The sequence below is a fragment of the Fusarium odoratissimum genome, assembly GCF_000260195.1.
Source record: "Fusarium odoratissimum NRRL 54006 unplaced genomic scaffold supercont1.2, whole genome shotgun sequence".
Lineage (NCBI taxonomy): Eukaryota > Fungi > Ascomycota > Sordariomycetes > Hypocreales > Nectriaceae > Fusarium > Fusarium odoratissimum.
Window position 1 is genome coordinate 1,874,636 of NW_022158688.1, and position 18,206 is coordinate 1,892,841.

Here is an 18,206-nt window from a genome sequence, read left to right on the forward strand (position 1 = left end):
TACAAGGCGTCTGAAATGAACAAAACACCGACATAGGAACAAAGACGTAAAATACTCTATTGAAGTACCCTTGAGATATCTTGAGAGTTCTTTCCAGAATGGCCTTTGATAGCTAATCCCAAGCCGATGCAGAGAATGACAAAATATTTGCAGATTACATAGCACAGAGCACAGAGCACTATGAGATGATAACACATCATTTCGAGATGGTGTGTCACGGCGCGCCTTGGTAGGTCCTTATGATAACAGTAATAGCTTATCGTAAGTCTATAAACACAGCACGCTGAGCATTCTATATCATACCCATAATCTTCATAATAGAACAACAGCAATCTCATGCCAAAGATTTAGTATCTTCAAATGTGCCAACCAATGGTAGAGCTCCCAAGGGTCCACGACCCCTCCATCCCACCTCTGCCCAAGCACGTAAGCTTGGTCATGGCGGCGGGGTAGGCAGTTCCAAGTTGCGCTGAGGACTAAGGTAGACACGGCAGATATTTCCTCGCGACGACGATAACCTCTCATTCTCATCAGCGTTCCAAGTCCTTGCTCAAACTAATCTCGGTTTCAAATCGTCAATATGGGTGACCTCCCCACTACGTTCGACAGTGTGTAGACTACCTTATCCGTCCGTATCCATCAATATAGGCGCAATACTGATTCTCACATCACCCTCATAGAGCCTGTCCATATCGCCGTGATTGGCGGTACTGGCCTCGGTCAGCTCGAAGGCTTCGAGCCCGTCGCTGCTCTCAACCCTATTACACCTTGGGGACCCCCGGCCTCACCGATCCAGATCCTCTCCCACAAAGGTGGCTACGTCGCTTTCCTTGCTCGCCATGGTGTTCACCATCAGTTTGCTCCTCACGAGGTCCCGAACCGCGCAAACATCGCTGCTCTACGACATATTGGTGTTAGATCCGTCATTGCCTTCTCTGCCGTCGGTTCCTTGCAAGAGGAGATCAAGCCTATGGACTTTGTCGTCCCGGACCAGGTCATTGATCGCACAAAGGGTATCCGTCCCTTTACCTTCTTCGAGGGTGGTGTAGTTGGACACGTTGGCTTTGCCGACCCTTTCGATGCAGGCCTTGCTAAGGTGGTCAAGGCTTGTGCAGCTCATATGGAGGGTGACGGCGTCGTCTTGCACGAGAAGGGCACGGTCATTGTAATGGGTAAGAGACCTGTTGAAGCAGTGCCAATTACCTAATCATCCTCTGACAAACAATCTAGAAGGACCGCAGTTCTCAACTCGCGCCGAGTCGAACATGTATCGATCGTGGGGAGGATCTGTTATCAACATGTCGACCCTTCCTGAAGCCAAGCTTGCCCGCGAGGCCGAGCTGGCCTACCAGGTGATTGCCATGGCCACCGACTATGATTGCTGGCATTCGTTTGAGGATGTTAATGTCGAGCTGGTCATCAAGTACATGAAGGCTAACAACGAGAATGCCAAGCGACTCGTAGCGGGTGTCTTGGATCGACTTGGTGAGCTCGAGAACAGCGACCTGGTCCAAGCGAAGCACTGGGCTGGTGCCTCTCAAGGAGCCGTCAAGTTCATGACCAAGCCAGCTGGCCGTGATCCCGAGGCCATGAAGAAGGTCGAATACCTTTTCCCTGGCTTCTGGGAGGAATAAACCCAAGGTAGTCAAAAGCAGAAAGAGACGGATATTCGAGGGTAAACCAAAGTACGTAGACAAAGACAGATAGGCTTTTGCTGTGATAGAGGCGTTATTGTAAAGCGGCGGAACAATCATTGGTCATCGATATGAGTTCGAAATCTATGCACCTGCTTGCTCGTTGATGAGATATTTAGAATCATGCACTCGTCAATGGGCACAAAGACCCAATTGAGGTCAGAATAACGTGAGCTATTGAGAGCACAGGTCCAATTGCTGTTGATCAGAACTTCTTGATAGGACAGTAAAGTATGCTCACGACGTCACCAGGCCACGACACGATAGTCAATGGGTGTTGAATGACCCCTGGTCCCTGACAAGGGTTCGTTGCTGTATCGTCCACACCCGAGGCTCATGGCTGAAGATGGCTTTTTTTTGTGGCAGTCGATTTCTGGTGTCACGCTTTGATGTCCTGTTTTCTCGTTTGTTTCCTCAGGCCCTGCATATGCCCGTTGATGTGGCAAAAGCGGCTCTTAGGTCGTTTGTCCGGCCCACTACGTCGCATGCATTGATGCTTCTCATGTCTGGCGTTTTTGCCGTGAAGCATTGAGGCCCGAGCATTGGCATACCGTACTGTAAGAACAACTCAGGATATGAGCTGTAAAGTTCTCGGGACCACAATTACTAGCTTTTCAAGCGTCGTTCCTGTGCCTTGTATCCATGTTCGTGAATCATAAATCGGCAACGGCCCGCCCTGAAAGGCAGATATCTGCCAGGGCCCTGGTCAAATGCTACCTGGCATTTCTTGCAGCTCACATTAGTCTTGCAGCACGGGTGGTCGCTGTACAACGAACGTCCATGAAGATGTCTTGTTATAACAGAAGATCTTCACACTCTCAACCCCTGAGCACCTCTTGAGTGTTGACGACAACCCTTGTACTTAGTGATGCAATAATTGGGTGTGTCACTTGTTTGAATAATAATTCAATCGTCTTACCTGCGTGCTGTCGTGTACAGATATGGCCGAATCCATGAACTTTGCACAGCGACAGGGGCGTAGCTGTCACCACACCCTCCTTGATGCGCGTCCTTTAAACGTAGACGCCGCTCAGCTGCATTTTGAAAGAGGTTCGTTCGATCAACAAGATTCCCTCGGCCGGGATCCTAGCACAATTCTGTGGCAGCGCATGCAATGCTGATTCCGACTCCGCGATCCCTGTGTTCCTGTTGTCTCAGTTGTTTTCTCTTTTGTACTGACCATTTTACGCTCTACCTTTGTTCGCTGAGGAATTGAGTGCCCAAGGTATCTTGAAGCTCTGGACATCAGAGCACCTCGACAAGGTTTTGAAATCAAGCCTGAACGCGTATTCCAGGCGCTGTCCTCAGACCAAATTGAACTACTCTATAATAGGCGGTCTCAGTGAGACATCTTCACTTACAATGTTGCGATATGTGAGTTTAGTTGATTGAGGCAATATGAATCAGCACAAAGTGAGTATACATTGGATGATTGTCCAGCATACTCGGCTATTCGTCAGAGTCACCTCCCTCGTTGTTTAACGAACGTTCTCTTGTCCGTCATCACAGACTTGGTGCCCAGCCTTCACCTCCTGACACCCATTCATGGTAGGCGGAGCTACTGGCAGCCTCGAAAGGCTGGCTGAGAGCAGTGTGGGACAAACCATCCCTAAAGGCGACGTTAATGAAGAAGGTAAACTGGACTTGCAGGCCGACCCGAAATACGCCGGTCCCCGTGTTGACAGGTCCGGGGTGTGACAGCTGTAAAGGACTTAGCACACTAGCCATGGACTGGGTATTGACTGATGGGTGGCTCATGGTATCAAGTCATTCCGAGGCACTACCAGAGAGAGTCAGAATCCACAGCATAGAGACTATCCGTAATATGCAGAAGGATGGCTGAAATGAACCAACACCCCATGTTATCCACAGAAATCACCACGGCATGTCATATTTGCTTTTGTGTCGTGTGCTTTTTTCTTCTTCTTTTTTTCTCAGCTGCTGTGTCGAGTATTATCGCTCAACCAACCCCTTCGCTCGATCCCGAGTTCTAAGGCACGAACGGCGTTGTCCAGCTGAAAGCTCTAGAACATCTCGGTTTTACTGCTGATGTGAATCCATACAGGACGATGACTTAATAGGAGAGAACTGGTTCTGTGAAAAGCAGAATGGCGGCGGAGCCAACGACTATACCTTGACTCGCGTGCACACGCAACACTGCACTGTTATGCGTCCAATTCTTGGCTCCAGCTTGGCCATCACTGACTCAATAATGCGTCGTTCCTCACCTACGCCTTAGAGCTACGTTACCAAGCGCTGTCAAAGCATGGGCCCGCAGAGATTATGCTCTTGTGTGGATTTCCATCTACCGGTCTCGCAGGACAACATGAGGTTGACGTGGATTGCAGTAGCTGCGACACCAGCGAGTGAAAGTCTTCTTTCTGCAAACGGCTAGCTCTCTATGAAGATCCGATATTCGCGCTCTCTTCTCCTCAGGCCAAATGCGGTGTGTTTTGTGAAGCATTCGAGGCCTCGACAGCTCTGAGCTCTGTCGTACAACATACAACGCACGGATATAGCACTGAGTTAAAGATCGACGGGCGTCAACATGCGTCTCTTCCTGAGCGGGTATCAGTACTATGTTAATCCCACGTGGCATGTGACAGACTGGAAGAAGCAAGGAGAAGGAATATCAATGCTCATCAAGACAGAAAACACGCAAGACGTTGTCGGCTGTAAGACAAGCCAGGGTGCGGCGGTGCATTTGGAAACAATAACAACGTCTTTGGAGGACCAACGTGCAGGGAATTTGCGAGGCTAATAAGCGATAGTGCCGTGGCTTGCTTGTCAAGTATCGTCGAGTACTGGAAAAACCATTGCACTGTGACGATGCTGGCTTCTCATTTGTCCATCATAACTGACAGAACTGCATCGCTAAAGCCCCAGAGGCTTAACAAAGACCGGCGGGTTGTTTCCCGGTCGAATGGCAGCGTAAGCGAGCCGGCAATAGTGTTATACCTGGTAGTTGTAAGTTTGCGCAAGGATGGAAGGTTAATAATGTATGGATGTTGATGTAAATGTCTTGGATCTCGGATCACGCTTAAGTGAACCGCGGCCTCGTAATTGGCCTCGGCTAGCGATCCAGCAGGCACGATCAACTGCTCCTGCTGTTTCCGTGTTAGGTCCTTTTGGGGCCATCACTGTGAATTGAGGTCTTGGCGTCCAACATATCACATACACAGGGTATCATGACATGACATGACATTACATTACATTGCATTGGATATGACTCCGTATATTGGACATTAACCGTGCCGTGCCTTGTCTTGTCGTGTCTCGTTTATTGAGCAGTTAAAGAGCTCAAGGACAAGGATCGCCTGATATGATCAGCATCATCACCACTAACAAACTGATTTTCAGCGGTAACAGGGAAAAGGAAAGGTTAATTGCTCGGTACTCCACATGCCGTGGCATGAATTGTGGTTCTCTGCATGCTTGTTTTGCTTTTTTGAGGCTCTCTCGACTTGACAGCTTCAATTCAACTTGGACGACGTGAGCTCTCTGTGGTGGAAAGAAATGAACAGACAATAGTGCGTTGAGTTGTATGCCCCAAAATGCATGGAATTGGTCGGTATATTGAGGATTGTAACATACCCATCTCGATTAGGCTATCGGCAATTTCATAGCTTGTTGTTCATGTTGTGTGTTGTCCTGAGCGTGCGTTGTGTGCTATTCCCCCTGTCCATGCCCTGGTTTCTCGCTTGACCATTGTGGTACCGCCCAACAAAGACCCCGTCCACATCCAAAAGGCAACTATTGACGTGACAGCACGGAATAACGTCCTGAAGGACATCACATGAGACGGTAGTGTTGGTGATAAAGCAGTGAAAGAAGAAACTAACTATAGGTAGCCCTAACCAGTATCTTGGGAGTGGTAAATCAATCAAGGCATGGGGACACCCACAGCCTTTCGGCCCTGAAGTCCGGTGGAGTCTAGAGAGAAGAGAGGATCCTGTTGTGTTACCACACCTCACCTACCCCAAGACGGGGTGACAACCCCCAATCGCGATCTATCGGGTTGCTTGCTGGCAAGACACAGCCCAGGATGTGATGTGGGTGAGCATCTAACATACCCTGTCTTCTATCCAGAACATATCTGCCTTTCAATTTATAGAAGGCATCAGTTTTGTCGCTTTTGAAGACCAACAGGCAATACCAAGCGGATTTTATATTCCTAGACTTTTAGCCTAACTCTCGGTGCCTAAGTAGGAGCACTTTGTTTCTTATGATCTGACGGCATCTGGCCCATGCTATAAGGCTGTAGAGCGGTGTTATGATTGTGAGCGACCCTTCATCGCTATAGAAGGGTGTGTGCACCCACGGGGAAACCTGTCGATCGAAATCTATCAATCCACCCCGCTTACTGTACATTGGTAGGGAGGTGCTCTCTTAGTATTACCGACAGCGTTCATCATCATGGCCATGCAAGGCTCTGTCCTGTCATCGGACGTGATCGGGCTCTCGTCAGAGGCAGTGCATAATGACCAATTTACGCTATCTTGCCGTGTTAGGCGGCAACTATACCCAGCTGATAACAAGACAGTTGAGCCTTTCCACAATGACCTGGGTCTTAAGGCGAAGGTGTCTGAATTGAGTTTGCCAGTCAGCGGCTAAGATCATAGAGGGGTGGCATGCTTATAACGTCACTAATCAGAACCCATGATAATGGTTGGACATTCTATTGTGTAACCTTGCGCTGTTAATACTTGAGTTGAAGCCGAATCGATATGGATCATTGGAACAGTCAGTGACGGGAATAGAAACAAGATGGCGATAACCAGAGCAGGAGGATACAAGTCTGTTGTCAAGTGGGCAGCTGATGGCCGACGAATATCGCCGGCCGCACACGCTGCGTTGACAGACATTTGCTACCTGCCTTTCATAGAGCCTATTCATGCATTAATATCTTCTTGCTATAGGAAATGCCTTGCCGGTGAGAATCAATAATTCCAGAGGCCCCAATTAAGTCTGGGCGGACCGCGGGAAGAAAAGGAAACCATTTTAGCACCACGGGAGTTCCCTTCCTTGCCCTTAGTTGAAGTCTACCTTGGCCAAGACTTACGTACAGACAAACGAGCCCCATCAAGAACGTTGAAACTTGAGTTCGATGCTTGAGGCGGCCACAGGGTCCAGAGTTCACCGTGCTCAAGATTGAGCTTCCGAGTTCACACATCATCTTATAGAAGCCGGGGGCATATTGCCAGGTACTGGAAGCCTTCCAGCTCATGAGTTTAGTTTAGTTTAGTTCAGTTCAGTTCAGTTTAGTGTCAGTTTAGTGCAATCGAACCCTTGCAATAGCGGCGGGCTATTTTTCTGCATCTCACTCTTGCAGCACACCTCCGCTTCAAGACGAACCACATTGGATCAGAGGAGTGGGCACCTTTTTGACAAATCTTGACTGGATACTCCGAAACAAACATCTTCATGTACAGGGATCTCTTGCGGAATCCATCTGAACTCCAACTCTGTCAGACTTTTCAACCGTACTGCTTCGTTACACGTACGCAGTATGTCCAGTAGCAACTGCAGCAGCTGGACAGGTACGCAATCTTCCCCACTGCCTCCATATCACAGGCCATCGAGAGATGCAACAATGATCTGTGCCGCGGTAGAATGGGGCATAATTGGGGCCGAGCCTGGTCAAGCAGCCGGAGAGCATGCTCTTTCCAATGATGAATCAACAGGCGGTCAAGGTGTTGAGATTCTACCGTGGGACAACGACAATGGCATGCTCCATCCTCGGAAAGACTCGCCTTTGTTGCTCAAGATTCGCAGCAGGACCCCAGACGATTTGCGCCAAGGGTTCTAAACAGAACAGCTGAGGGTGTCAGGAACCGCCGTTGAGATAGCACTGGGGATCAATAACGCCATTGTACTACCCACAGAATGAAACCATCACGCTTTCAGTCCAAGAAGGGAAATGACTCAAAGCTTTGGAACCAATGGAGTCCGACCTGAACCACGCTATCTTCCCATCTGTCACGCTCATGCTGCTTGCTCTCTAGCTCGAGCGGGATCCGTCTCAAACCATGACGTGCATCTGCTTGCCTCCCACCGTCCAGGGCTGGTCAGATTGGGGGTGAACAAAGTGCCCTGCCAGACCCTACCCTTTAGTGCAGCCACCTGGCCTGAGAATAACTTCAAGGCTCTCTCTTCTCTGTGCCAAGGTGACCAGTCATCTGCTCAAAACCGGCTACCAACTTCACCTGACTTTCCACAGACCACAGCAAACGAGGCATGGAAGGTGAAAATAGCGCCCGGCACGGCTAGAACGGGCGAAGGCGGGTCCGTGGGGATAAAGATGGGTCATTCAGATACCTGAGAGCAATTCATCATTGGACTGAGTTCATATCACCACGTTGAAGCAGTCGAGATGTGCTGGTGCCTTGAAGCCTGCCGCGGGTTGGCTTGTGCTGTGTTTTACGAGTTTTGCAACACAACCTCGAGCAATTGTGGAGGGGACCTGGACACAGGCCACAGGCCCCAAATGCCTAAATGGGCTCCTGTTTCTCACCACATCCTGGAGCCTCATTAGCGCTCTCTGCAGGGGCGTGGTCCGCCTAGGTACCGTAGCAGGTGGTTAAAGCCGAAGCTGAAGTATCTATATGAGTGCAAAAGATGAGCTGAGTTTCATGTCAGTCGACGCATGGCACTTGTAAGACTAATACGAGAGCGAGACACACGAAACAAGGTAAACAACACTATAAATTGATTTTCAGTACCGACAGGAAGAAGAAAAAAGAAAGCAGGCAGCTCCAAAGAGCGAAAACAAGGGTCTTGATAACTTCCCCAGCACATACCGGAACCCCATGTCTTATGGTGGGGATGTCAATGTCGAAGCATGAGAATGCCACCCTCCACGAGCTCGCCCTAATGTAGGATGAACCACTTCTGGTCAGGTCTGGGACATGGCCAAGATCCATCCCATTTTATTCTACCACCTTACGCACCCAAACACACTCCAAGTGCTGGGGTATAGCTATGGGTATGGGCGTGTTATCCAGCAGCAGACCAAGCTGCATTGCCTAGCATGCACTGCACTGGTACTGACGTTGAGCTGTCAAAACGGCACCACAGGAAAAAAAAAAAGAATCAGACATTGCACTGCTTTGTTTCAACAGACAGGATCCACGCTGCCACAGCGGCAATTCTCTCTCCTTTTCTTTTGAATCGTCTCGAATCAGATCGACTCAAATCATATCACGGCCCTTGCCTGCCTGCCTGTCTCGTTTGCCCTCACACATTCCTATGTCTGCGGCCCTTCTTCGACTCATCCCTGGGCGGTCGTCTCCATTGAGCAGTGACAGCCGGTAGCAGTGGCCGGTGTCTACCAGTAACTTGACAGCGGTAGTAATCACAGTAACCGCCTTCTCGCATCTGCTTGCCGGGTATAAAATCGGGAAGAGCGTGTCCTGAATCGCAATCTCTTCCTCCTTCACTCGCTAGCATCGAGATTTGTTGTAGACGATCTCAACCGCCAATACCTTTCCACAAACCCGTTTTTGAATACAACACTGGCATATCGTATCGTGCCGTGCTGTAACCTATCGTTCCGCAGCGCTCTTTTTTTTTTTTTTCCCCTTGAATCTTCCTAAGTGGTATTGTTGACCCTGAGTCGTGGAATTGTTTTGTGCGTGCTGGACCCTGTTAACCTTGGAAGTATAGTCACACACTCCTCCGATTTTGCATAACGACATTGGAAAAACGAATACTTGGATTGATTGATGTCCTTCGATTGCCGTGATGGATCCCAAGAATGATGCTCCCGCGCATGGAGCCGTAGTCGATATCGGCGGCAGCAACATGTATGACGGCATCGGCAAGCGATTGCAAGAGGCCCTCACGGCTCCATACTCTCCAACCTCCAAACCCACGCTGCCCGACGAATTACTGTACGACGATGTCGGGTTGCCGATCTGGAATCAGATCATCTTCACCCCTGAATTTTATCAGACTCATGACGAGATTGCCTTGTTTGATAAGCATGGCGCCGATGTTGCTGCGCGATGCCCAGCTGGTGTCACAATTATCGATCTAGGAGCTGGGTTAGTTCATCCTCTATTGCCCCGCACTCTGCCCACCCTCAATGAGTGGTGGCTGTAAGCTTACCCTGTCCATACTAACACGACCCCCATCCAGTGACACTCGCAAGGTTGGTCACCTTCTCGCAGCCTTTGAAAGGGACAAAGTTCCCGCCAAGTACCTCGCATTGGACATCTCCAGATCGTCGCTGAATCACAATGTCAAATACCTCGTGGAGCAGCACCCGAGCCCTGAGTCTTCAGTGACCTGTGCTGGTATCTGGGGTACCTTTGGCGATGGTATGAGCTATATCCAAAAGATCTCGACACCTCGTCTCTTCCTCTCGCTAGGTTCGGTTCTCTGCAACGATCCTTGGCCTGAAGCACTCGCTCACCTGAAGTTCTGGGCCGATGCCTTGCGACCTGACGACCTGCTTCTAATTGGAATGGACGGCCACACTCTTCCCAACAACAAGGAGAAGATCTGGAACGCCTACCACTCTTGCGATGACCTCTACCACAAGTTCTTCTTGAATGGCTTCAAGCATGCCAATCGTCTGGCAGGGGAGGAATGGTTTCGTGAGGAGGATTGGGAACTCCTCGCGCAATTGGAGGATGAGCCCACTACTCGTCATCGCTTCTTCTTCCGGGCCAAGAAAGATGTGAAGCTTAAGAAGATGAGCCGCATCATCCAGAAAGGCGAAGAGTTCGACTGGTTTGATTCTCACAAGTACGGCGAAGATAACGTGCGCCTCATGTGCTATAAGGCAGGACTGAGCGTAATCGATGTCTGGCAGGCCCCAGGATCGGAGTTCCGTAAGTTCCCTCCTATTAATCCCCTCTGGTGATTTCTTCTTTCTTTCTTTCTTTCTTTCTTGTTTCTTCTCTCTCTTCTTTTACGATTTTCATACTGACTTGTTTTCAGGACAATATCTCGTTCGTCGTAAGGACAGCAAGGACCAGCGAGACGACGCCGACAGTGCCGTCTCAGGAGTCAGTTACTAATCTGTCTCCGCGGCTGGCCGCTACTATCACATCTAATTCCTAAAAGAATTTTCACCAAAAAGGCGGGCAACTATTGCTGAGAATATCTGCGGACAGTACCTTTTTACGAGTAAGGGAAGGCATTGTAATCCCAAAATGGATGGGCAGACCAAAGTTTTGTTCGTTGCGTTTCGTCAGGTTAGGCACAGGGTTTCCTCTTCTGCTTCGAGGACCTTTGCAACAAGGTGTTCCCACCAAGGGTACCTCTTACCGATAGATTTGGGGAGAGCAGTTGGATCTCGTGGGATTTGTACTTCTTTGTCAATCCACCCCCAGATGCGCAAAAGCGCGTCGTATAAGGGGGGGACGCTCTGAGGTGACAGGTAATTAGCCCCTAATTCTGCAACTAGAGTAGGTAATGTTGGGTGCAGTAGACCTGGGCAAGGGCAGAACCAGCCTGCGTCTTGCCATAGATTACTAAAAATGGGAGGTTTGCGTTTCTTTCTTTGCACTTACACTGCGGACTGGCGTTTGAACCACTTGTTCGAACCAATCCATTGAAACATCCTTGTGTACAGGTTCAGTAGCGAGTAAGCCCAGGAAAAACACTGGTAATAGGGGTGCTTGAGCTGTAAAGTGAGACCCCGATGTAGGCATAATTCGTATGCAACGGGCAAGATCATCAAGATTGGCAAGAACTTCCGGGTGATTTCGAGGCAGCCTAATGGAAGGTTCAGTCAGCGAGCGCTCTTGCCACTGTCGTTAACGCAAGTTAGGATAGGGTGGCAGGGAAAGCAGGTAGTGTCCGTGTTGAGCCGGCAGAGGGGGAAGGAGTGAGTTGAGCTGTTGCAAAATCAACGCCCATTATCCCAATGGATCTCCAACTTCCTTCTTCTTGTCCACTTCTCTCCCTCCTAGGACCTTTTCTTCCCCTTCATCGCATATTCATACCTCAGAAGACGACATTGATAATAAATAATTGCGGCGATCCTCCATGCCTCAGCTGTAACCTCGGTCATGATTTGGTTCGAATCAATTATCACTTCGTCTGCTTTGTCGCGCACCCAGTCTATCGTTGGAGGGTACTTTCGAGCCAGCTCCCAGTCTTTGCCCTCACGGCTCCATTGGCGCATTTCTGATAGTTCGCGCAAAAGAAATTTTGCCGTGATTGGAACGATGGTGGATTCGGGCTCTTGCTGCAATCGACCTGCACAATACGTTACTTGGCTCATAAGATGCAACAGTTTCTTCGAAAAGCCACATCCTCCATGGATTTCAAACATATCCTTCTCTGTTCCATAGAGGAGCCAGCTGAACCTGCCTGCTTCAGCCTCAGGGTTGAAAGTCTCTGGTGATGGAAGGGCCATCATAGGTTGAGCCAGAATCACTGCCCGGCCAACGATGATTGACTGAGAGATGCGAAGTTCGTTGTACTGGACGTTGTTGTTTTTCCAGTAGCGAGCACCAGGGTCTGTTGCTTGCAGAAAGTATTCGCCTTGCCTGAATCCTTCCAGCCATCGTGGGTTGTACGGCTTCTTGAGTCGTCGTTCCGTGAGGACAATCTAAATACTAGTCAGGTCACTTCACAACAACGAAGGCGCACGACCACCAATCCTGCAGCGACATCATACATACATCCTGCATTGAAAGAAGCACGGCCATGGTGATGACCTCCTGCCCTTTACCATTTTCCCTGCTTTCAGGTGCATTGAGGAGTGTGCTGAAATATTGATCTGCCGTGACATATCGCTGATTGATCCGCTGTCGGATGCGCTCATCCGGTATATAATCATAGATGTACACCCCGGCAAGACTCTGAATAGCGTGGAGAATACCTTCGTTCTTATGCATCGGCGCCAGATCCTTTAACCACAGATTTGTGTTGCTAAGCACACTCCTTCCTGGACACCAGTTCTTGATATCTACCGAGTGGTGAGCAAACGCTTGTTCAAAGCCCAAAGCACTGATAAGCACGTTTCAAAGACTTACAGAACTCAAACAATCGTCTGTCGATATGATCCATTTTTGCTTGGAATCCGAACTGAGGAGGCAGCATTTTCGGGTCGCCAGCTACCAGGATTTGTGAAGTGTCTTGAACGGAAACTGGAGAACCTGCCATCAATATCGGCGATGAAGTACTTCCCCATCCTCCCTCTAGGTCCATGGGCGAAATAGTCCCATTTGGCGCGGAAGACACGGCAGGCCCAGGGTTAACCAGAGTTATTATGGTTGGAGTGCGACCAGCAGTGTGCGATCGCGTTACGTTGGACGTTATGTCCTCAACGTCATCCTCTGGTGGGAGTGGTACAGGGCCAGACGGTCGTCTCGACGGAGCTCGCGAAGGCCAGTTAAATTTAACATACCCATTCACCTGTCCATTCTCAGGGCGAGCATAGCGAGGATAGGCAGACACAATCAGTCGGTCCTCATTCGCGGTGAACGGACTTACAACGAGCCCTTCTACTGGTGCCAGGCCTCTCTTCTTCGAGTCTTGCGGTTCAACAGCCCGCTCTGGAAGAGCATCGTGCACCGCAGGCAAGAGGCGAGGCAGTCGCTGGGCCTGAGAGCGAGGTGGCTCAGGTTGAGGTTGAGGTTGAGGTTGAGGTGCTGTGGCTACCTGAAGATTCAACGCAGGCTGGGGTGCTGAATGGAACGTCAGCTCACGGACTTGATAGTCTACCATGGCATGATCGGGTCGACGGGTAGTTTTGATCTTCTCGGCAGGAATTGGAACAAAGTCGGGAACATGATGGATGGAAGATGGATTCTCAGTCGGATTGTGCAACGGGGTGAGGGTGGGAGTAAGAGCGGGGTGGGTGGGTGCAACATGTTCTCTCTCATCTCCTTTCTGCCCATGGTTACACCTCTCATCGGAGACCCATCTGACTTCAAGATCCTCCACAGGGATTTGACAGGGACAACGGGTCAGAGTTAGGATCTGAAGAGTTTCCGAGAAGGTAGAGCCATAAGGAAAGGTGGGTGAGGTGAGGTGGATAGTGAGTGACAACAGGTTCACTTCCTTACCTGTAAAAGCTGGGGCCCACGAATTGCCAAGGTCCTCGGGAAGGTTGAATAGGACCTCTGAGGGAGACGATACTCCCGTTGTCATGGGCCATGTATTTTCGAATAAAGGGACATCAGTAACCAGGGATCCGTCAGCGCTGTCGGAGGCCCTGATGCTAGATGTGGCTATATTCAGTGGGATCGCATCGTCTTGTCGCGCGTATTTGACGCGCTTCACCGGACGGACTGATTCTGGTGAACTCTCCATTTGGACGGCTCGTTGCAGGGAACGCCGGGGACAAGTCCGATGGGCCGTGCTATAGTTAATGGGAGAGATGAGAGAACAAGACCTTACAGTACGATGGTTTCGGAGTCAGCCGGATCAGAACACCACGGAAGGCCAGCGGCAGCGGGCGGCGGTAACAAGTAGCGATGCCAGACGTTTGATGATCAGAGCCGCCGGGCCCCAGGGGCGACGCACAACCGTTGCGGCGCGTCGAACTGAGAGCCTATTGATGAGATACCAGTAGAGTGGTTCGCTTCAAGGCAAAGAACCACGCCTACCGAGAGTGGGTTTTTGGAGTGTGAACCGCCGGGATAGCGGGGGCGAAAGGAGACAACAAGAAGCGAAGAGGAAACAGTTCAACCGAGGGACCAGCGGAGGGGTGTTGAAGCAAAGTCAAGAAGACCGGAAGGTCATGGCGTGAGATAAGTCTGGGGAGAGTACCTGCATTAAAAGGGACGTTGACCACCTGTGCTACTCTCTGGCTCTCCAGAAGCAGTTTGGACTTTTAACTAAAGAGATGTCTAGGAGCTGTTAGAAACATTAAGGTCAATGGTTGGATTGCAGGCCTCCCCACTTGGAACCTAACGAGCTTAAAGCCCTTAACACAAGGGAAAGAGAGTGCTTCTCCAATAGCTAGCAGGACGCCGCCTCACGATATTAGAAGCAGTACCGCCTAGTCACGATCGGTAGGGCGGGCAACCTGAAGGCGAATCTCACCCACCGTTGCCTCACGCGCCTTACGCGCCTGCTGCCGCCGTCAAGATAGAGCCAGAGAGGGGATGAAAGGACTGAGCAGGTGTGGCGGCCCATCGATGTGATGGGACCTGGCCTTCCAGGGTCAAGGACCAGGGGGGTTTACTTACGAGGTCCAAGATGGGTTTTTAGCGGCAGGGAAAAAACGCCATGGCGCACCTCCCAACTTAATCACCCGCCCTTGCTTCTTCGGGGTTAAGAGGGCCAGCTGGTCTAGCAAGGGCACAGTCAAGATGATCCTTGACAGGAGACACAAACAACGGGGCCAGAGTCCAGTGCCAACAACACTACAAACGGTGCTCGGTACATCCTGTGATACGGACTGCGGCAGCCCCCATACGCATTAGCGTTACCTTGACTCAGTTGTCTCTTTCCCCCCAAACTTGTTGTCTCTTGTCTCGTTACTTATTGCTCACGCGAAAAAGCTGTGCTTGTGCCCGGCACCGCGTGTCTTGCCTCTCTACCGGCCTCATAAGGAGCAAGTTCCAAGAGACTGACCGAAGAGACCACAACATTCATTTTGTCGACCCGACGTTGGGTGTTGCCGTCGTTGTCCTCTTTTGCGGACCAAAAACGTAGGACACTCACCAAGCAGATTGTCTGTGACTTTTGTCTTTCGCCTCTCAGCACCGGCTTCTAGGCCTGAATACCACACAAACCCGCGCATGGTATTCTCCGACGGTTACGCTACATGCTGCCCTCCTTTGACCGACGCATGCGCATCTTTTTCTTTTCTTCTGTCTTAGAAACGCAACCGCGAACCCTAGGCGGACGGATAGACAGTTCCTGACAGCCATTTCCCCCTCCCCCTCGGTCGCCCCAAAATTTTGCCTTCCCGCCGCCGCCGCGCCGCGCCGGTCCGGAGCCCTTCGTTAGCTTCCGTGCCACAACAATTTGCAACACGCTACTGCTAGGTCCCGCGTGGTTGGTCGAAGCTCTAAGCATAGTCCAGAGTACATACCTACGTACAGTACTATAGGTGCATACTCACATATCAACGCCTATTGCCAGCGATCTCAATAGTACAGAAAGAGGTACAGATACTACTGTACCATCATGTCAATTCCATCATCTGCACTCGTCTTTGAGTCAGGGATCAATACAATCCCCAGCAATACTATGGAGCCCAATTCTCTGGATGCCCTTGTCCGGGTCCAGTTGGAGACTGTTTCCAGGGAGTTGGCAGCAAAGGCAAAGTTTACTACAAATGTTTCATCGCCCGAACAACGTCAAAATATCATCAACGATGTGGGAGAATATCTTACTCAGACCGCCCAGATGTGGCTTTCTTTGACAGATAAATTGGTGACGGGACCTCATGTAGCAACAGCTGCAGAGGAGGCGCACGAGCTGTCCTACAATAAGACGCACATGGCGGACTTGCAGCCCATGGCTACAATGGACATGAACATCAGCAAGCTTGGGTAAGTCTCTAAACCAATCGTGTTATATCATGGCTTATCCATTCTGGCAGCAAGATCCGTGATCTGGCAGAAAAGTTCTCTGAAGACGTACAAGACGTCTGGCGACGGACACCTGAACCTGGAGGAGTCTTGTCTGCACCAACTTACCACACAGTCTCTTCCTTCCCTGTTATTAAATCTGAAGCTTCAGGCTGGAGCCGGTCATTCTCCGGAGGCAATAACATGGATGGTGGAACTCGCGAAAGCCAGAGAGCTATGCTAGCATCTCGAAGCACTGATGACGCTCCATCACCTGGTGGGAACCTATCCATTTCAGAAGACTCAGGGGATGATGAAGATGAACAATTCAGCAAAATCGACATGGACGCTCTTAAACAGAGAGGCAAAGGCTTGTACTATTGTCCCTTGGGACATCGCTGCGACAAGGGCGGTGTTGATAAGGAGGGGAAACTTGTGGTCTTTGATCGAAATTCTTCTTTTGCGTATGCTTATGCTTATCACCCCGAGTTGCTGGTTTAAACTGACCCCTGTCATAGACAACACTGTAACAAGCATCGGAAACCTTGGCGGTGCGATGTTCCTGGGTGCCCGAATCCACCCAAGAAACGCAAGTTTGCCCGCCGAGACGGACTTGAAAGACATAAATTGACGGTCAAGCACCGCGTTATTACATCTTGAGGCCCTAGTCACGAGCTTCATCTTGTGCTTTGATGGGCTGCGTGACCTTGACCGGTCAATTCCCTTACATTCGGAGACTTGTCTTTGATTGGGGGAGATATGGCCGGTGAAAATAAACCATGCGGCTCATGCAAACCCGAGAAGCACGAACCAATAATGATGCGCCAAGGGTTTCTCTGCCACTCATAGGTCCATCCGCCAGCAGTTGAACGTTGCACGAAATCATGGAAATTGATTCGGACCTACATGGCCTCAGTTGCGTGCAAGTTACAATACGAGCATAGCATGACTGACCTCTCAGCGGAGCATGCCTAATGACGCATCATTCGCATGAACACAGGAAAGATAGTCGAAATTCTTTTTATCACGGCATAATTGCTGGTCAATAAGCGACCGCCCAACCTTTTGTGGAGTTGAACTAGTTTTGTATCTGAAAGGAATGATGCAACCACCTGTAAGCTGGCACATCACCGGTCAGAGTCGCCAAACAAACAATCATTACATATGCAGTTAGCCTTCGGGCAAGATGCATGAAACCTTTTCGCAATAATTTTTAGGACATCCTTCTCAAGAGAGAAACAGCCGGCTCACAGGTACCACAGTTAGCAGTTGAGGTGGACATGGTAGGCCTCAACGACTAAGAAAGGATGGAATAATCCACCGACGCGGCATCTCAGTCACAGATCTACCCGTGCCTACAGGGCCAAGACGGACGGCAGCATGGGAAATTTCAGAAATGCATTGTCATTTTGATTACACGGGTCTGCTGGCTGTCTATAAGTCGTACGACAGGACCACGCATTCAGAACGTTCGAGAAAAGGAGGTACAGCCACGTATGAGAATGAAACAGGCCGAGGTCTCACAAGAGCACTGGTACAAGCTGTCGGTTCCCGCGCAAGAGGCACTTGATCAGGCAAAGAGGTTTGCTAGAGTACGTACAAATACAGTACTAGGCTGGGCTGCCGATTGCAAGAAGCGGGTGGCTTTCCCAAACTCGTGGGAAGCTGGCCACAGATGGCTTGCAGACATACGATCTCATACTGCAGCAATGTGACACTTCATTTTCTGGATGCTCTCAGAGCTTCTAGGGACTGGTGAAATTCTATCATTCTTCTCTGGGGCGGCCCTAGACGATGATCCCGGCACTAGGGCCATTTGTTGGGCATGCACCCTGGCGATCAACATGCGGACCAGCCAGTTGGAAACAGCAATTGTGAGAAAATCGTATATCGGTATGTACGGTGACGAGAGTCTTGACCAACTCTCATGTAGCAGCGGCACTGTCATTCGAGATCGTGGGCAGGCAGATAGTAGCATCTCAAACACTACCTACACAATGGCATGATGAATTTTGGACTCGGC

General features: G+C 50.2%; 8 protein-coding genes across 22 annotated transcripts; 7 read left to right on the top strand and 1 right to left on the bottom strand.

The window, feature by feature from the left end:
- Positions 1–434: 434 nt before the first annotated feature.
- Positions 435–2,073, top strand: FOIG_02262 (5'-methylthioadenosine phosphorylase). The gene is made up of 3 exons (XM_031199489.1): positions 435–608; positions 681–1,172; positions 1,231–2,073. Exons 1-3 carry the CDS (start codon positions 581–583, stop codon positions 1,632–1,634), a joined length of 924 nt encoding a protein of 307 aa, XP_031071526.1. The 5' UTR covers positions 435–580; the 3' UTR covers positions 1,635–2,073.
- Positions 2,074–4,242: 2,169 nt separating this feature from the next.
- On the top strand, positions 4,243–5,687 carry FOIG_02263 (uncharacterized protein; the record flags this gene model as incomplete). Its single annotated transcript, XM_031199490.1, has 2 exons — positions 4,243–4,369; positions 5,542–5,687. The coding sequence occupies 2 exons, from the start codon at positions 4,243–4,245 to the stop codon at positions 5,685–5,687; spliced, it is 273 nt and encodes a 90-aa protein (XP_031071527.1).
- A 423-nt stretch (positions 5,688–6,110) lies between these two features.
- On the top strand, positions 6,111–6,308 carry FOIG_02264 (uncharacterized protein; the record flags this gene model as incomplete). The annotated part of the gene is made up of 1 exon (XM_031199491.1): positions 6,111–6,308. One exon carries the CDS (start codon positions 6,111–6,113, stop codon positions 6,306–6,308), a length of 198 nt encoding a protein of 65 aa, XP_031071528.1.
- Positions 6,309–7,287: 979 nt separating this feature from the next.
- FOIG_02265 (uncharacterized protein) lies at positions 7,288–7,503 on the top strand (the record flags this gene model as incomplete). The annotated part of the gene is made up of 1 exon (XM_031199492.1): positions 7,288–7,503. One exon carries the CDS (start codon positions 7,288–7,290, stop codon positions 7,501–7,503), a length of 216 nt encoding a protein of 71 aa, XP_031071529.1.
- Positions 7,504–7,614: 111 nt separating this feature from the next.
- Positions 7,615–8,016, top strand: FOIG_02266 (uncharacterized protein; the record flags this gene model as incomplete). The annotated part of the gene is made up of 1 exon (XM_031199493.1): positions 7,615–8,016. One exon carries the CDS (start codon positions 7,615–7,617, stop codon positions 8,014–8,016), a length of 402 nt encoding a protein of 133 aa, XP_031071530.1.
- Positions 8,017–8,342: 326 nt separating this feature from the next.
- Positions 8,343–14,725, bottom strand: FOIG_02267 (uncharacterized protein; the record flags this gene model as incomplete). 12 transcript variants are annotated; one of them, XM_031199503.1, is made up of 7 exons in its annotated part: positions 8,343–9,728; positions 9,804–11,070; positions 11,216–11,420; positions 11,651–12,261; positions 12,335–12,621; positions 12,689–13,342; positions 13,724–14,725. In XM_031199503.1, the coding sequence occupies 6 exons, from the start codon at positions 13,968–13,970 to the stop codon at positions 10,894–10,896; spliced, it is 2,181 nt and encodes a 726-aa protein (XP_031071538.1). In that variant the 3' UTR covers positions 8,343–9,728; positions 9,804–10,893. The 12 variants fall into 12 exon arrangements, with proteins under 12 accessions (XP_031071538.1, XP_031071539.1, XP_031071542.1 ...); XM_031199504.1 differs by having other exon boundaries at positions 9,804–11,420; XM_031199497.1 differs by having other exon boundaries at positions 11,216–12,261.
- Positions 8,382–11,377, top strand: FOIG_02268 (uncharacterized protein). 4 transcript variants are annotated; one of them, XM_031199507.1, is made up of 4 exons: positions 8,382–9,292; positions 9,360–9,739; positions 9,834–10,531; positions 10,641–11,377. In XM_031199507.1, exons 2-4 carry the CDS (start codon positions 9,438–9,440, stop codon positions 10,718–10,720), a joined length of 1,080 nt encoding a protein of 359 aa, XP_031071544.1. In that variant the 5' UTR covers positions 8,382–9,292; positions 9,360–9,437; the 3' UTR covers positions 10,721–11,377. The 4 variants fall into 4 exon arrangements, with proteins under 4 accessions (XP_031071544.1, XP_031071543.1, XP_031071546.1 ...); XM_031199506.1 differs by having other exon boundaries at positions 8,382–9,739; XM_031199509.1 differs by lacking the exon at positions 10,641–11,377 and having other exon boundaries at positions 9,834–10,587.
- Positions 14,726–15,194: 469 nt separating the features above from the next.
- On the top strand, positions 15,195–18,100 carry FOIG_02269 (uncharacterized protein). The gene is made up of 3 exons (XM_031199510.1): positions 15,195–16,165; positions 16,216–16,647; positions 16,702–18,100. Exons 1-3 carry the CDS (start codon positions 15,798–15,800, stop codon positions 16,841–16,843), a joined length of 942 nt encoding a protein of 313 aa, XP_031071547.1. The 5' UTR covers positions 15,195–15,797; the 3' UTR covers positions 16,844–18,100.
- The last annotated feature ends 106 nt before the right edge of the window (positions 18,101–18,206 follow it).

Excerpts from the sequence above, each read along its gene's own strand:
- FOIG_02268 (XM_031199506.1), top strand. The coding sequence starts at position 9,438 with ATGGATCCCAAGAATGATGCTCCCGCGCATGGAGCCGTAGTCGATATC. Across the intron at positions 9,740-9,833 it reads ATTATCGATCTAGGAGCTGG|TGACACTCGCAAGGTTGGTC; the intron begins GTTAGTTCATCC and ends ACCCCCATCCAG. Across the intron at positions 10,532-10,640 it reads GGCCCCAGGATCGGAGTTCC|GACAATATCTCGTTCGTCGT; the intron begins GTAAGTTCCCTC and ends ACTTGTTTTCAG.
- FOIG_02262 (XM_031199489.1), top strand. The coding sequence starts at position 581 with ATGGGTGACCTCCCCACTACGTTCGACA. Across the intron at positions 609-680 it reads CCTCCCCACTACGTTCGACA|AGCCTGTCCATATCGCCGTG; the intron begins GTGTGTAGACTA and ends TCACCCTCATAG. Across the intron at positions 1,173-1,230 it reads GGGCACGGTCATTGTAATGG|AAGGACCGCAGTTCTCAACT; the intron begins GTAAGAGACCTG and ends CAAACAATCTAG.
- FOIG_02269 (XM_031199510.1), top strand. The coding sequence starts at position 15,798 with ATGTCAATTCCATCATCTGCACTCGTCTTTGAGTCAGGGATCAATACA. Across the intron at positions 16,166-16,215 it reads ATGAACATCAGCAAGCTTGG|CAAGATCCGTGATCTGGCAG; the intron begins GTAAGTCTCTAA and ends CCATTCTGGCAG. Across the intron at positions 16,648-16,701 it reads GATCGAAATTCTTCTTTTGC|ACAACACTGTAACAAGCATC; the intron begins GTATGCTTATGC and ends CCCCTGTCATAG.